At 48.5% G+C, this 17,112-nt stretch overlaps 3 protein-coding genes across 5 annotated transcripts in view; 2 read left to right on the forward strand and 1 right to left on the reverse strand.

The window, feature by feature from the left end:
* On the reverse strand, window positions 1-7,201 carry LOC127588255 (RNA-binding protein 41-like). 2 transcript variants are annotated; one of them, XM_052046905.1, is made up of 8 exons: window positions 7,143-7,201; window positions 3,827-3,943; window positions 3,469-3,670; window positions 3,168-3,372; window positions 2,613-3,013; window positions 2,259-2,409; window positions 2,034-2,158; window positions 1-1,297 (listed from the first exon to the last, which is right to left on the reverse strand). In XM_052046905.1, exons 1-7 carry the CDS (start codon window positions 7,151-7,153, stop codon window positions 2,037-2,039), a joined length of 1,209 nt encoding a protein of 402 aa, XP_051902865.1. In that variant the 5' UTR covers window positions 7,154-7,201; the 3' UTR covers window positions 1-1,297; window positions 2,034-2,036. The 2 variants fall into 2 exon arrangements, with proteins under 2 accessions (XP_051902865.1, XP_051902866.1); XM_052046906.1 differs by lacking the exon at window positions 7,143-7,201 and adding an exon at window positions 4,408-4,635.
* LOC127588819 (claudin-9-like) lies at window positions 594-1,358 on the forward strand. The gene has a single exon (XM_052047685.1). It carries the CDS (start codon window positions 594-596, stop codon window positions 1,356-1,358), a length of 765 nt encoding a protein of 254 aa, XP_051903645.1.
* LOC127588257 (Krueppel-like factor 8) overlaps window positions 4,941-17,112 on the forward strand; it is a 24,033-nt gene continuing 11,861 nt past the window's right edge. Inside the window, exons 1-2 of one of the 2 annotated variants that reach the window (XM_052046907.1) lie at window positions 4,941-5,590; window positions 14,942-15,112. In XM_052046907.1, coding sequence (XP_051902867.1) covers window positions 5,564-5,590; window positions 14,942-15,112 — 198 coding nt within the window. In that variant the 5' untranslated portion in view covers window positions 4,941-5,563. Of the gene's footprint in view, window positions 5,591-14,692; window positions 14,845-14,941; window positions 15,113-17,112 lie in introns of those variants that run through there. The other variant, XM_052046908.1, reaches the window with a different exon arrangement.

A 17,112-nucleotide genomic window follows, 5' to 3' on the forward strand; every position in this document is an offset into this window, starting at 1 on the left:
TCAACATGTTTTGTTTATTTCAAAGCAACCTCGAGAGTCATAAATACACATAAAGTGAAATAAAGACTACAAAAGGAACGCATCAAACAGCGATGAGCATGACCCAATAAAGACATCAGACCTGCGCCTCATATAAACAACACGCCCCAGCTTGAACGGGAGAATCATTTGTTTCAAAAGCATCAGGCCGACCGACACTTTGTTTGGCTTCGTTTTTTGGACGGATTTGAGTCAAGCGTGAGTATCATTTCAAAACGTTTGCAGTTGTCAAGAGACATTTTGGGAAAAAAAAACAACAAAAAAAAAAGGTCACACCTAAAATCCCGACCCGACTGTCTTTTAAGACGTTAGCCAGGAATTGCTTTGTTTTTTGGAGTTTCTCCGTTTCACCACTTTGTGAATATTTGTCACGGGAAAACCGCTAACGCTTGCCGAATGTAAACAATCGTTCAAATGTTACAAATTTTGCATGCTAGTTGACCTCGATTCATCGCCGCCGCCCAAGTTAGCAATTTTCGCAAGGTGGTCCAGCCAGCCGTGTCGACACAGTTCTCATTTGCTCCTTTTTGTCGCCTCAGGATTGATCGATTGCAATGGCCTCTGGGCCTCTGGAGCTGCTCGGCTTTTTCCTGGGCTTGATTGGCCTACTGGGCACCCTGGTGACCACGGTGCTCCCCTACTGGGAGGTGTCGGTGGACATCAAATTTCCGGAGGCGTTGGACACCAACATGAACGGCCTGTGGATGAATTGCTTCAACAAGATGAATGGGGCCATCATGTGCCACATGCACAAGGCCTTCCTGATGCTGCCCTACGACGTCCAGGTTTCCCGGGTCCTCATGTTGGGCTCCCTGGGGCTGTCCCTTGCGGGCCTGCTCGTCGCCGTGGTGGGCATGCAGTGCACCGTCTGGCTGGAGAGATCGCTGGTGCTCAAGAGACGCGTGGCAGGCGTGAGCGGGTGCTTCCTCCTGGTGGCCGGCGTCGCGTCGCTGGTGCCCGTCTCCATGAGAGCCAACAACGTGATCCGGAACTTCAACATGGTCCACAGCACAATCAAGTACGTGCCGGGCAGCTGCCTCTACTTGGGCATGACCTCGGCCGTGGTCTCCATAATCGGCGGCGGCATGTTGGCCGTGTCCTTCTACGAGGGCCAAGAGTGCGGAGGACGCCGGGGCGCCTACACGTACAAGGGCGACGGCAGCGGCGATATTCCGTTGGCGGTGGCCAGGAACACCGGCACGCTGCAAATGGGCGTGAACAGCAGGGGGCAGACGCTGGTTCGAAGCGGCACGGGGAGCTACGCGGGAGTCCACGGGAAAGCCGGAGGGTCAGCATATGACGTCACGCGTTATGTGTGAAGATGTGATGTCATACACGGGTGTTGGATTTCAGCACAATTGCTCAACGCTCCTCGCCAGAATTGAGTTCAACCGTTTTGTTTTTCGTTGTTGAATAAATGGCTCCTCCTCCTTTCGAGACTTGTTGTTGTATTTGACAACCGTGGGACGCTTTTGTGATCGGGCTATAGAAATAAATGGAACTTTTGAGGAACTGTGGCTTCAGTGCTAATGCTATGCTACTAACGTGGGCGCCAGTTACGATTAATGGACTTTTATATTTATTTCCCGAAGGGGAAAAACGTATTTGAAATTAGAATAATTTGAACGTCAACCAGGTTCATTCTGGAGGCTGCACTGTACTGGGTGTTGAGATCTTGATTTGGAATACAGTAATGAGCGCCTTATCTAAATTCCACACATTCCAGGACAGTTGGGGGTGGGGGGGTTAACCACTGCCCCCCCCCTGACCTTTTTAGCCAGACCCATTCATAAAACACTAATTGGCACATTTTTTAATCCCACTCAATCCCATGGGCCAACATAATGAACCTAAAAACATCACCATCTAGTGTCTAAAGGAAAAATGAGAAACGTTTTTGAAAGATCGCCACGACCCGAAAATTCATAATTGATACGAACATCCAGGAAAAAAAAAAAAAATCCGATAAAACTATCAGAGAAGTCTGTATTTACTTTTCACGTCCTGGCTTCCCGTTGGTCGGCTTCCGTTCGCTCGCGGCCAAACTCCAACACCAAAGGTTTCCCGAGCAACCGGTAACCATGTAGCAGTTGCAAAGCATCCTGGGCCGTTTTGGTGTCTCCATTTCCAAACACACACACGCACACACATGCACGTAAATTTAAGTACCGGTACACTGCAATGAACTTTAGTTTTGACAGCAGCCAGCGCGCACTCACCGGGCAGCGTGACAAAAGCCTGACCCTTCATGCGTCCTGTCAGGAGGCGATACAGCAGCGGGGGTCTGTCGCCGGCACCCTCGAACCTGGAGAACAGCGCCACCAGCTGGGCCACCGATGCATGCGGGCTCAGGTTCTTCACGCACACCACCTGGAAAGACAAATCGCAATGAGTAAATAGCGCGGCGTATTCGTAATCTATTTGTAATAGGAAAGCAGTACTTTGGTGTCATAGGAAGTCTGCTAAAATGCACATAAACAGTTCATAAAAATTACATTTCAAAGGTTTAAAAACACGATTTTGGATATGAATCGTGGGAAGATGTATTGCTGAAACAAATTCAATGGCCATACCCGCGAAGGTTTTCCAGGCTGGTAGTTCCGGAATCTCGGAATGCTCCGGATCCCTTCCTGGCTTTCCCGGTTCTCCCGGATTTCCTGGTCTGTCACAGTCGGCACTCGCCCCGTGACGGTCAGCGGCCGACCCGAGCCGGCCCCCTCCGCCCCGCGCAAGCTACCGATTGGACGGCTGATCTCCAGCGGGGCAGCAGGATGATGCTCGGGCGGTTCTGGTGAGCCTTCCTCTGATTGGCTGTCGCCTCCTTGCCGCGAGTGATGTGACGGCGTGGATGTAGAAAGGCTTAACGTTTGGGCAGCTTTGACGCCCTGGGGCGACTTGCTGAGAAGGTCTCTGTACAGGGAGTCCATTGGATCTGTCGGTGTCGCCCCTTGTAGGCCGTCTTGGTTATTTTCATCTGGAAGGGGGAGAAAAGACTTTTGCTCATTAATCGCTTCATCAAATAGTGGCATTGAGATGAAAAAATAAAAATAAACACCACACCCCCAAACAGACTGCTCCCTTCATTATCTTTGTTCACGACAGCAGCAGTCCCTGAGCGTTACCCTTACCTCGATGGTAGAGCGCAGCGAGGAAACCTTGCCGGTCGCTGCCCTGGAAGAGCGCCTGCTCGATCTCCATCTCGCGGCGGGACAGTGGCCGGCTGGCGGCGAAGCGCTGAGGCCGCGCTAGGAGCTCCGCCCGGGCTGCAATCTTGTCCCGGATGGCCTGGAGGCGTTGCCGCTTGACGTCAGGAGCTGCGCAAATGCCGTGACACTGGAACAAATATAGGGTCGGAAAATTCTGTAAATTGACCAGGAATGTTCCACCCCAGACCGATGAGAAACCTCCAAGTGGCACAATCACCCCTACTTGCTCAGATACTTCCGGGGCATCCCTATTTTGCCACAGTTGGATCTCGGGGTCGGTGAGGCCAAGCTCCCGCAGGCCGGCCAGCTCCTGCTCATCCTCTTGCAGAGTCTGGAACTGAGACAGGCTTCGCACGCCAGACACCTGCTCGCCAAACGGATGGTAGAGCGCCGCTGGGGCAAAGCTCCGCTTCTTGGCCACGCATCTGAACCACAACAAACATACTGTGAAAAAAAAATCATTCATTGAAGAGATGACAACTTTAACACTTCTTACTGGCATAGAAGCGTATAAAAGCAACTACCATGAACCGATTCTAAAAAGCGAGGTATGGCGTCTTCCATGTCGGCAATTCTGTCACCTTTCGACGTCGACTTGGGTGTGCAGTTGCCGTAGCAGGAGGCCGTGAAGCTGCCGCTGGCCCTCTGTCTCCTGCTCCTCCAGCAGCGGACCGTCCTCACAAGATCGCCGACTCACTCTTAACACGCACAAAAATAAAAGCCATATTCTCTTGGTAATTTAGTCCACCAGAATCGGAATCAGATTTATTGGCCAAGTATGTAGAACACACAAGGAATTTGTCTCACGTAGTCCAGGCTGCACTAGTACAGTATTATGAATAAGAAGCAACTACGATAAAGATTTTCGTAATGCAAGTCCAGTGGGCCAACTTTGGGGACATTCTTTATTTATGAATATTTCAAATAATAAAAAAAGTGCATTATGAACTTCGTTATCACGTACTTTGGCGACCGATAAGCTAACGGTAACCGAGGAGTGGTCTGTTCGCCGTCATATAATTACCGCAACAGCAAAATATTTATGCAAAACACGTGAAAACAAATATAATTTATTGTAAAAGATTGCTTATCGGCGCTCGTTAACAAAATTAAGAACGACAAAAAGAACTTGTTCGGAATAATGAAGAGGCGCTTTGTTTACCTTCGCATACTTCCGCGTTGGGCATACGCTTCCGGCGAATTGCATCATGGGAAATATTAACATATTACGCTACAGATGGCGCTGCTCGTCGTGTTGCCAGTTTTTCTTAACGTTATGACGGAAACTAAAAACGTTCCTCCATGCGAAAGTTAAACATAAATAATATTTATACTTAAAAATTGAGGCAAGGTCCTTGTTCATCTCTCACACGCGTGCTTCCGCGTTCGGCTCCCGCTTCCGGTGCGAGGCATTATAGGAAATGTAGTCAACCTGTCAGACTGGGTCGAGTGTATCCAGTTTCGATATGGGTACACTATATTCTGAAAAATATTGATAAATGTTGGTCCGTTTAGCGACATTTTTAACGAGTACTTGCAAATTTGACCCAGCAGCACAGCTGTTGTATGGGGTTTATGCTGCAAAATACTGCTTGTGCCTTTATAATAGATCAGCTTGTTGGCTCTCTTTCAAACTTGTGTTCGGTGTCATATTTATCAGATGTTGCAACGCCTAAACGCGTACGCACGGACACCAAAGCCCTCCCCACCCGGTTGGAGTGTCCTCAATTTGCCTTCCGGATGACGTCAGTAAGGTGACATGGGCGCTCTCCACGCATGAGCGCGGCATGGCGAATAATTTGGGGTGCGTGGACTTTCAATGCATTCAGAAATTGGCCCCGTGCATGTTCCCCGGTGCGCAACATGGCATTCCTCCTCGTGCAGCGGCTCGGCTCGGGCTTCTCCGCAAAGGGCTCTCTCTGCGCAGCAAGTGAGTGACAGAGATGAGGGGTGGGGACGCAGGGTGGGGTCACAAGCAGGGAGAGGCGGAGGAGGAACAGGCAGAGAGAGAGAGCCCAGCCCTTCAATGCTCGGCAGCGAACGGCAAGAACCAGAGGCGCAACGTTTGGCTGATTTATTCCATTTTTTTAATATTTATTTTTTTGGGGAAGGGGTTACAAAGACAACGACGCTGCGGACATGAACTGAACAGAAGAGGCAAGCACCACCGTGCTGCAATCTCCCGAATATCCACAGCACACCGCCCCCTTCCTCCTCCTTGTCCTCTCCCATAAGCCCTCCTTTCTCCTCTTACCCCACATTACAGCGATACACACCCAACACCCCCCCTCCTCCGCCCCCTGCCCCTCCACACGGAGATGCACACGGAGAGCCGACACAAGAAAGTAAGTGCGCGTTCTATTTGACACATTGTGACGCGTTGTCAGCGCGGTGCGACGCGTTCGTCATGTTAACGGGTGTCGTGGCTGGCGAAAACGGGCGAACGGGGGGTAACGCGAGGCGCGATCTGCAGCCTCACAGGACACCATCTTAGTTTTTAAAGGGCCAGCAGTACCCTTTCGCCCTCCTCCGCCCCCTCGCGCATGCGCACGGAAGGGGAGCCAGGTGCACTTCCGGTCGCCATTGCTGTCCATCCTTTGTTTATGAAGGTTAGAAGGCTAACAAAGTGAATTCAATTTTGGTCAAAGGTGACTCGCCTTGCGAGGGAGTCTTGGACTGGTCGTTGACTAGTGAACAGTGTATTGGTTATGATGTCTTGTGATTGATTGACTCTACTCCACTGTGTATTTCACCAATTTATTTGTCTGTCTGCCGTGACTTGCTGGCAACCACATAATTGCTTGTCTTGTGGTGGATAATTCTAATTTTCTATGTATATGATATGATATGCTTGGTTTCAGTGTAGTTTTTATTCTCTTTAGTATATATATTTGTCAAGTGCAAGATAAAAAAAAGTTACTACTGTGTAATAAAGTCAACAACAATGCTCAAACAACTTTTTGACCTTCCTTCTTCTCGACGAACGAATACCACAATAATTCCATTTAAAATAAACTCCAAAAGCTCAGCTATGATATTAATTAACAAAGGTGAAAAAAAGGCAGGGCATGTTTATCATTTTAATCATAGTAATTATAGTTAGTTTTAGCTAGTTTTATAAATGTAAACAAGTAGTTTCATTCATTTTCGTCTTTTAGGCACAATTTCGTTTTATTTCTCGGTTTCAGTTTGAGTCATTTTGTTTGCTCCCATCCATCCATTATGCAAGCTGCATATCCTCACGAGGGTTGCAGGCAGGCTAGAGCCTTTTCCACCCATCTTTGGGCCAGGGTGTGCCCTGAACCGGTTGCCGCCCACTCGCAAGGCACACTCATACTCATATTTAGGGACAATTTAGCTCACACAATCAACCTAGCATGCAAGTTGTTGGAATGGGGGAGTACCCGGAGAAAACCCACGCAGGCACAGGGAGAACATACAAACTCCACACAGGTAGGCTGGTGCCCGGATGGGAACCCATGACCTCTGCGCTGTGAGGCGGACATGCTAACCAGTTGCACACGGTGCCCGCCGGTTAGGTTTCATTAACTATAAAAACCTTACGTGTGTGTGTATGCGTGTGTGTGTGTGTGTGAGTGTGTCTCCATCATCCTCACATCACATGAACACATTTGTCATCCTGACTTTGAGGGTCTGAAGTTGGCCAAGGGGATGACGCGCGTCTGTGTGAAAGCGCACTTAAAAGCCCGCCTTTGCTGGGTGGCTACTGTCTAAAAAAGAGAAGGGGGTAAATGCCGGATCCCTCCAATTTGGAGAATATCTACGTGAAAGACAATAATGTGGATAAAGTCAAGCTGGCAAAGTTCCATTTGCTAAAGTCGCATCTGAGGTGGGACATTGTCGGTGTAAGAAAAATGTTGAACACCCTACACTCACCTCTGCCGCATTTCTTGCCTCACACCACACGCCGATGTCCTCTAATGATCCGATTGGCCGCCGCGAGGCTTCACCTCCTGAGGAAGAGACCAATCAACTTAGATTATCAACAGCAGGTAAAGGCGCAGAGAGAGAGAGAGACATTCGAAAAGAAAGCTTGGTGGAGAGAAGTGGCAGTAAAAGAGGCCAAAATCCAGCGCTGTAAGGATCTCACAGTTTAAATATGCAGGTCGCAACAGAGAGATTAGAAGACATAGAAATAGAATGTTTTCCATTTTGCCACGGAACGTTTTGGGAGAGTTTGGGCAGGAAGCTTCTCGGGCTTCACGTAGAGAGAGAGAGGCTGGCACGGGAGAAGCTAGTTTCACGCGGCGGCTCAGTATTTTGGTATCAGGTGGCTTGAGCGGATGACTGGTTAGTTGGCCAGCTGGCTGCCTCTTTGTGTGTGTGTGTGTGTGTGTGCGTGTGTGTGTGCATCAAGATAAATGAGCGCAAGGTAAGACGACATGGTGTGAGGAATGGGCCGCGCGCTTCAGGGCCAGCCCGAGGGTCACCGCCGGTGGGTGGCGGCACGCCCGGGGTTGCCGAGTCGAGATGTTGTCAGCGAGAATTAACGAGCGGCAGGTAGTCGGCGTGGCGCGTGGCAGCCAACGAAAATTCATGCGCTGTTACAATGTACCTACAATGGAGTGGATATTGATCGCATTATCGCCACCGTAAGTTGCCGGCATCGATAGGTGGACGTGTGAAAGCGCTCTAAAAAATGAAGATGTATTGCAAAGATACGTGAATCATCTTCCGACCAATTAAATTTGAACACCGCCCCCCCCCCCCCCCTGCGGCACGCTGCCACAATTGCACCTGGATCACGACATAAGACAACCACGTCGCGTATCAACCGTCGCCAGGGATCCGAGGGAGATATCTGCTCTGTGCTGGTTACTTTATTTCCTCCCGAATGTGATAACTTGCACCATGTCGTGTTGGCAAAGATGTTTATTGAGCCAATAAACGTAGAGAAGTTGCCTCATTTCCTCAATCTGCAAAGAGGAAGTTCTTCTCTTCATTTGCTGGTCAACCTCGCTTGATCTCTATTTATAGACATACACAGACAACTTTATATGCCCTTCGTCTCCTCTTGGGTACCACTCCCCCCCCCCCAAAAAAAAAATATCTCCATACCAACACCCACAACACCAAGTAAATGCTGGAAATGCAAATGGAAATGGAAAAAAAAAAGGTAGACACAAAAATGCTGAAATTAGTTTAGCGTAATGCTATGGACGCTGTGCGATGGTACTCCACAGTCTCCGCTCGGCTGCACTCTCCCCACAGTGCCCTCCCAGATCAAATTAATCTCCATACCACTTGCCACGTGCTGATAAGTGAGTTGACAAAAAAACAAAAACAAACAACCCCCCCCCCACCCACACACACACACAAACAGGCTAATGTTAGCTTAGCATGTTGGTGCAGGATGGCGCTCCACAATCAAAATGGAGAGAATGTGTCTCGTGGTGTGTTTTTTTTTCATAGTTTCCCACTTTTTGATGACTGTTCTCAACTGTGTGCTGCTTTCAGTTTCTCTTTGCCTTCATTGCCTCTCGCTGACAGCCCCATCCGCGCCGTGTCCTTGAACGCAACGTTTGAGGAACCTTCTGACTGCAGAAGCTCAGAAGCTGCTCGAGTGCGTTTGTTTGCGCTCGATGGATGATTTCTCTACTTTCTGCCTACGTACACGCGCGTGCGGGCGCGCATGTGTGTGCGTGCGGATAAGAGGGCGTGTGGGGAAGTGGCGGCCGGCTTTGCGTCAGCAGGGTGTGGTGTGATAACATGCAGGCGGCTTCTCTCGCTTGCCTCACTGCTCGCCAGATGGAGGACACACCCGGTGTTTCATTTCACTCTTATGTGCACTCCCTGCGTGCGTTTGCGTGCAATTACGTCTTTCGACTCGTCCTGGTCCAGGATGGTCGTTTTATCACCGTAAAACTGCAAAAACCACGGTGCAGTGAATGTTTCGGTCAGAATGAGACACATTTTATCCAAGAGGAGACTGAGGGCAGCGAGGTGGATCAGCTAATGTTAGCATGACTGATCAGGAATTAGCTACTGTTAGCATGACCCTGCCCTCAGTCTCCTTTTGGGTAAAGTAAAATTGATCTCTGTGCCTTTGCCCGCAGTCTCCTTTTGGGTTAAATTCCACTTGAATCTTTTTCATAACTCCATGCAATGCAGTGTGTCAGAAGCACTTTTTTTTTTCGGAGTGAACTTGATGTGAACCTGGAGCGTGTGGTCACTTTATTTTTACCCTCTTTATTCATGCTCATTGTGCAAAAAAAAAAATCCCCAACAAAAATCTCTTGCAATGTGATGTGATGTGATGTGTGTGTGTGTTCCTGTACTTTTTTTTTTCTGGGGTGCCTTGGGGGTTTGCTCCGCCTCCGAGCAGCTCGTGGGAGCGGGCAGTCGTGTTATGAGCGCATATGTGTAGATCCTGCAGGGGGCAATCCCCCCCCCCCCCCCATCTGAAACACACACACACACGGTGAGGACCTGTGTGTGTGTGTGTGTGTGTGTGTGTGTATGGGGTGGGGGGGTTGTAGTGACAGCGAGCGAGCAGAGCGCTGACCCAGTTAGACTCGGCTGCCCCGCCCTCTCTTTCCCTCTCTCTCATGCTGCAAAAGTGGGGGAAGCATATAATGCTTAGGTGGAACTATGCTAATATGCTAATCTACTAATCACAGTGTCGGTTAAGGCTAACATTAGCCTACAACCCCCCCAGTCGTAATGTTGAACGGATCCAACTCCAATTGAGTTGTTGGCTGATGGTGAAAGAGTAATTGACAACCTTTCATTTGCAGCGGAGAAAATGTATAAACACACAACAGATCGGCTTTTCCCTGTTCTTCTTCTGGGGCGTTAACGGTGCTTACTGGTTCATTAGCGCCACCAACTGACATTGTCCTTCCACAGCAAGTAAACTTACGTTAATTGATGGTGGCCTGACGATGCCAACTTTGCCGGTGCTCTGAACTAGTGGGGGTCTGGAAGCACACACGGACCTCGCATTTTTGCTGGTAGCGAAAAAAATAATTTACCCAATCAATAGCCCCTCCCCCCCACTCAAAAAAAACTAACGTCAAGACACAATAAATGTGAGTTCACTGTTCTATAAAAAAACATTAAAAAAAGATGGCTTCAAAAAGGTGCAAGGTGGGGGTGGGGGGGTGTTCAAGAACTAAATATAGTGGGGGGGGGGATTTTGGAGTGGGCTGGGGTTACCATTTGAAAGTATTAACAAGTTTGTGGGTGCCATTCAACTTTGTACTGTTTTGCCGTTTGACATTTTTCAAGCACTGCAATCCAGTTTGGCGGACTGACGGACGGACGGACGGACGGACGGACGCGAATCTCGAGTCTCCTCCCGAGCTGGTAGCCGGCCGGGCGTTAACGCGTGAACGCGGTTCACGCTCGGCTGGCCTTTTAGCAGATAAAAATAGCCCGTTAAAAAACGTGCCGGCGACGCAGCCGCATTTGAAGCCCTCTCCAGAAATACTTCACTTGCTCTTAAAATGTGATGCTGGGACAAAAAAAAAAAAGGGAAGCAACAAATTTGATTCTTGCCACAAATAGTGAAAAATGCTTTTTTTAAAAAGTTGCGCTGCACACGTTTGATGCCCTCTTGAGCAAGTCCACACGTAAGGCCATTCGAATCATCGAGTCTACTGGAGATAAAATCCTGAGTAAGCTTCTTCTGGTCTGCGCGTAGCAGGCGACCTTTCAGTCTCGAGATGTTTTTCACATGGGAAAAGGATATTGATTCGATAGGATTGCCGAAAGCCAGATCAAGTGGAACAGCACCCCAAGGCTTGGGAGCTGGTCTTTGGTTTTGAAGAGACAAACAGCAGGACAGTGTGCTTTGCTCACTGGCTCCTCATTCTTTGTTTTTGCTTCTCGTCTTTTCGTTTCTTGGTCGTCTCCTTGGCTAACCAACCCCCAACCCCGCAAACCCCCCCGCCGCCTCCCACCCTGACTTCCTGTGCGGAGATCACAAGCTGACAGGGTCGCGCCCACCCCGCCCTTTTTTTTTCTTCTAGTTCCTGGAACTCTGCACTCACAGTGCGAGACCCCTCCTCTCGCAGTCCAGTGGTCCTCATAAGGTCTTACATGCTAACTGAACCCCCCCCCCCTAATTCCACCCCACCATGGCCTCCACCCCAACTGCCTCGTCAAAGTGGGATTTGTAGAAGGTTCCCATTCCTGCCTTTTCTGAGTGAGCGCGGTTGGAGTCCAGATGACTTCTTAATATTAGCGTGTTGGATGTTTTACCCCCCCCCCCCCCTTTAATTTTTTTTTTTTATCCCATTCCACTAAATTCTCCGCCCAACGGGGGTGTCCAGATTAGGTCAAAACAAACCTTGAGGAATTATTGGCTAATCCTTCCTGTGGTTGCGGCCTCTCGGGCTGCCTTGGTTAACTCCTGACAAGGACAAAAGACGTTTTTGGAGCACGCTGTTGTTTTTTGCTAGTTTTTTTTTTTGCAAGACGATCCCACCCAAGCAAAGACGATTTTCATGCAAACACATTGCCAGTGTTGTTGTTTCACATTTTGTGTGTCTGGGTTGTCACAACAACAACAAAAATGGCTGCCTTTTCTAAAGTTCTGCTTTTTTTCTCCTTTCGAAATGTGCGTTTTTAGTTTGCATGCCTCAAAAGCGCAGTTGATCACGCATGCCGCGATCTTCGCGCGTCAGTCTTTCGGACGAGCGAACCGGAGGACGTTTTTTTGTTTTAGCTGGCGGCGTAACAGCAGTGCTTGTTTGGTCACAGTGCGGGGTGCAGTTTTCGCCATCCCGACAGTTTCCCAAGCTGACCCCCTGTTGTGTTTTCCCTCTTTGGTTTCACGACCTGGGCCTTGGACTTTTGCGGCTGTGTTCGGAATCTTGCTTCTTTGCGATCTTTGTGAGCTTCAGAGATGATCCATTTGAAACGTTTACTTTTTTTTTTAGAGCTGTTAGCCACACTGACGCAAAAACTGGTTTGAAATGTCAACAGTGAAATGCTAACCAAAACAGCAGCAACTACCGTGGCACTTAGCAGTTTGTCGAGTGAATCAAAGCGCTCGCATCTGAAATGCAATTCAATTCAAAATGTTCTTTTTTGCCCGCCAGTGTGACTCCAATCAATAAAAATCGGAATAGATAAGAAATAAAACCGTCTTTTAGAAATGTATATATTTTTTTAAATAAACATTTTAGATAAAACAATCGAGTCTTGTATATTTATTACTATGTGATTACTATGTAATTACTAATTATGTTTCAGGGTCATGGAAAGAGAACTGTTTGAAGTGCAAGGATGTTTGTCAGTTGGGGGGGGGGGAGTAGGTGTGGCACAGAGAGGCCTTTACCTTTGTTTAGAAGCACAGAGGGGGCTCTGTCCCCCTCACAATGGGACTAGAGGGACACGAGTGTGTGTGTGTGAGCGTGTTTGTGTGCATGTCTTTGGGTGGGGTGACGCAGCCAGTCACACCCCGTAGCCGATTGGTCGAGGACACGCCTCGGTGTGGAATCCGCCAGAGCCAAGTCACATGACAAACACTCTTCGAATGGCGAGCCCGCAGAGGCCCTGAACGATTCTATGGGGGAAGGGGGTTAGGGGCGTTCCAGGACAATTTGTAGGCATGCCAATCATGCTTGGACCCACCAAAAGCCGTTCTTCAAAATACACAGGACGTTTGCCATTTTGGTTTTTTTTGTTTTTCCCACGTCGCAGGCATGGAGCGTTTTGGGATCGAGATGGCCGGGAATCCCAGAAAAAGTGCTCGGGTGCATGGGTGACTTTTCACAGAAATCTGCCAACTGGAGCTACGAACAGCAACATTTTTTTTTCAATCAATATAGATTTTTCTAAGGGACTGTATTTTTTTTTGTATGTCCCTTTCACAGGAACCACTGCAAGTTTGACACTTTGACACTCAGCATTACTGTCCGAATTTCAGCCTATCGCTCTCAGCCCTCGGACACGTCCAAAGGTGCACGTTTGGACCATTTGGGGGCATTTCATTGTGCCCCTGAAGCTGGTTTCACTTTGCACCATGAAATTTGGTAGTCTATCATGAGAAGACCCACAAAAAAGGTGTCATGAAGCATGCATGAAAACACAAGAGAGGCCGCCATTTCCAGATCGGTGCCGCACTGGAATCCTTCTGACATATTCAGCCCCCAAAACGTAAGATTTGGTGGCAGGTCTATCACGAGAAGAGGACCCACAAAAAAAAAAAAAAGTCTCAAAAACCCATGCCTGAAAAGAGACAGCCGGTCGACCTTTTTGGGTTGAAAACGGCCACTGCTGCGTCATTTTGTCCATTTCAAAGAGTCTGTCAAAGACAAACTCCCTCAAACTCGAGGTTGTGTTGAAATTTGCCAAATCTGAGCCGCATCTACGAACCAAATGTGTGCCGCAAACTTTCAAAGGGTTGGCATTTTGGCGAGTGAGCAAAGTTTGACTTGACGTCGCAAAGCTTTTTCTCCCGCATTGAGACGAGCCGCAGCTCTCTCCGTTACAACACAGCTCACATTTCAGCACGTCAATAATTTAAGAGACAACGACGTGTTTGAGTCCCAGGGCTGTGTGGCTCTCGTTCGTATTTAATGTGCCTTTATAGAGGGCCAACGCACTTTATGAGCCTTTTATTTGACGGTTTCTGTGTATACAACGACGAGGCGCGTTGCGTTCTTTCAACCGCTTTTGTTAGGCCTCAAAGAGGATACGGATGACGTGTAACCCTTTGTAACTTCCCCGGCCACACCCTGCAAGAAACCGTCAGGTAATTGGCTTCATTAGTGCAGCCAAGTCCAAATCAGCCTAGTACTCCCCCCCCCCCCCCCCCCCACAAAAAAATCCAACTTTACAGCCAGCGTGTGGACTAACCTTTGTGTTGACGTGGCTGCTGTAGAGTGCCTCGTTGTTGGCCTCGAGATAAGGCGTTCCCTCCCTGAATAGCAGAAGAAACGGAAGGTTGACCAGACATGTTGAGAAATCATTTTTGCGTGTTAACGTCCAAACTGTGCTTCATGTGAAGTTTTTGCATAATTTTGGGGGAATCAAACCGCTGTTATTTTTGATGAACACTTTGAATTGTGAATTGTGTTCTACTTCGAGTCCTCTGACAACTTGTTTCCACGTGAGGGAGCATGGAGAGGCGTTTACCTTTCTTTAAAAGCCAACTCCCCTTGATGAACACTTAGGCCTACTTCGCTACTGTTATGCGACTTTTTTTTCTTCTCGTTTTTGTTTTGGGCGGTGGAACTTGATGTTGCACGACTTCTGAATGGTCAAGCGTGTTGTTGTGAACGTTAGAGGAAATTCTTTGAGGAAATGGTTTGTTTATCAGAAGTTGAGACTCATGTAAATGCATGTGGACCGAAAAGGCCTCGCCACACCTCATTGTGAGTGTGTGTGTATGTGTGTGCGCGCGCTTCCAGAAAAGGGTGTGTCCGCCTGCCTGGCTGAAAGGGAGGGAGGGGCGACTCCTCCCTGCTCCCCCCCCCTCCCACCCTTGCTCTCATTCTTTGGCTTGTTATTCCTCGCCGGCTCTTCATTCCCTCAGTTGGAAGCCTCGACATTAGGCCTCCTTTTTTTTCCCTCCCCCCTCCCTCTCTCTCATTTTTTTTAATATACTTTCTCTGCCTTTATCAAAGTAAGTTAAATGTTCATTTCCTACCCTGTCCTCAACTTTTCTAACTTCCCCCTTTGACCATGACACCATCTTCTTCTTCTTCTTCTTCTTCTGTCAGAGGAGGAGCGGTGCCCAAAAGAAGAAGAAGAAGCCGTCGGTCACCGCCCTGACGCAGGAGGCCACGCCGCCCTCGCCGGCCAAGGAGGAAGAAGAGGAGGAAGAGGAAGAGGAGGCGCCAGACATGCCCTCAGTCCAGATCAAAGCTGAGCCAGAGGAGATGGAGTGCACGGTGAGGAGGAGGAAGAGGCGTGGGTGTGGCCAGGTGGTCCATCTAGCCGTTGGTATCGAGTGGTTGGCGTTGAGCAATTAGCATCTAGCGGATAGAATGTGGCTAGTGTGCGGCAGTTTTAGTGTTTTACTGTTTTTATTTCATTGTTGTAGCTGTTTGGTAGTTATTTGTCTTACATGAGATTTTTATTGATGTACAGCACTTAGTTCCAGCTGTAGTTGCACAAAAAAAAATAAGAATTCCGTTCAAATGGGTTGGCACCCATCAGTTAGAATAGCTAGCAGTTAGCATGAAGCAGAGGGAATCGAGTGGATTGAATTTCGTAGATGTGAGCATTTATTGGTTAGCATCCTGTAGCTAGCAGAAGTTTCACAACCAATAGTGAGTATGTACTGGTTCGCCTGTGTTGGCTAGAATCCACCGGTGAGTGGTTAACATCAGGCGAATAGGAAGTAGCATCTAGCGGTTAGCATCAAGAGCACGGCCGTTAAACTCAAGGCGAGTGGATGGGATAGAGCAGGTGACTTCTAGTGGTCGGCATCTCGCAGTTAATATCCCGCGGTTAGCCTCAATCGGATGGAATCAAGTGGCTAGGACAACAGTGAGCGCCTTGAACAGTTAGCATCTAATACAGGGGTCTCCAACGTGGTGCCCGCGAGCACCAGGTAGCCCGTGAGGACCACACCAGTAGCCCGCCAGTGCTAGGATTGTGATTTGCTCGTAGAAATTATGATTTAAAAATGCAAACATGGGCAGTATTATAGATTCTATAGCTACCTATTTAGCTATCTAACTAGCTAGCTACAGTATACGTCTAGCTAGCTAATGTTCTAATATTATTAAATTTAATTTGTACAAATGTTATTTCAGACGCGTATCAATTTGGTAGCCCTTCACACAATCAGGACACATGAAGTAGCTCTCACTCTCAAAAAGTTTGGTGACCCCTGATCTAATAGTTAGCATCCGGCGGATGAATGCAACTGTATATAATCTATTGACTAGGACGTAGCAGTTGCCATCCAGCCGTTCGCTCCTAGCAGTTAGCATCAATGTAGCAGAATCAAGCGATTAAACACGCGGGCCGCATCGAGCCGCTAGCGTTAAACGGATAGCATTCAGAGAGCCGCTTCTTCCAGAGTTTCCCCAAATGGTGGTGCGCAAGATGAAAAGTGCCGACGGTTGTGACGGAATGTGAGAATGCGGGATAAAGACGCCCGGCCATGTTCTGATGGCGAGATAAGTACACAAGGAAGTCGGATTATGTTTGCTTTGCATCATCATCCCAGTGCCGAGTTTTTCCCAGATGTTTTTTTTTCTTTTTTCTGCTAATGACGCACAGACACAAAGTTGATCTGGCAATTTTCTGCCTTCTGAGATATAGCTGCGGTCCCCCCCTTTTTATGTTGGCCTCTCCAAGCTGGCATTTTCCTGCCTTTTTGTTCTATATAAAAGGACCTGATGTGATATGAAGGGACAGAGCCAAGGCAGCAATTTTCTGGCTTCAGAGGTAGTATTAGGACCGTAGCAAACCCTGCACGGCGCCTGCAACCACTTTCGCACCGCCAGTGTGGCACTTTCTCATCCGGTATTGCTCCTCTGTTTAAACAGCAGCAATCCGGAATGAGGGGCCAAATTTGGCCATTTTCCAATTTCTGAGGTAGAATCAAAGCGTGACGGAGTGTAAATGGTATTCTGTGATACAAGCACGGTATGTTACGGTTGACTTTTGGTGAAGTATAATTATCCAGGTGGTGGCAATTCCGCCTCACAATATAGAGGAACCAGGTTCGAATCCAGGCGCTGGCCTTCCTTGCCTGTGAGGGTTCTCGGGGATCTCTGGTTTCCTCCCATATTCCACAAACATGCTCGCTTAATTGAGCACTTCAAATTGTCTAAGCGTTATTGGTGGGCTGATTGGTTGTTGTTCATCTAGGCGTGCCCTGCGATCGGCTGGCAACCAGTTCAGGGTGTACGCCGCCTGCTGCCCCAAGACAGCT

The sequence above is a fragment of the Hippocampus zosterae genome, chromosome 16 (genome assembly GCF_025434085.1).
Source record: "Hippocampus zosterae strain Florida chromosome 16, ASM2543408v3, whole genome shotgun sequence".
Taxonomy (NCBI): Eukaryota; Metazoa; Chordata; class Actinopteri; order Syngnathiformes; family Syngnathidae; genus Hippocampus; species Hippocampus zosterae.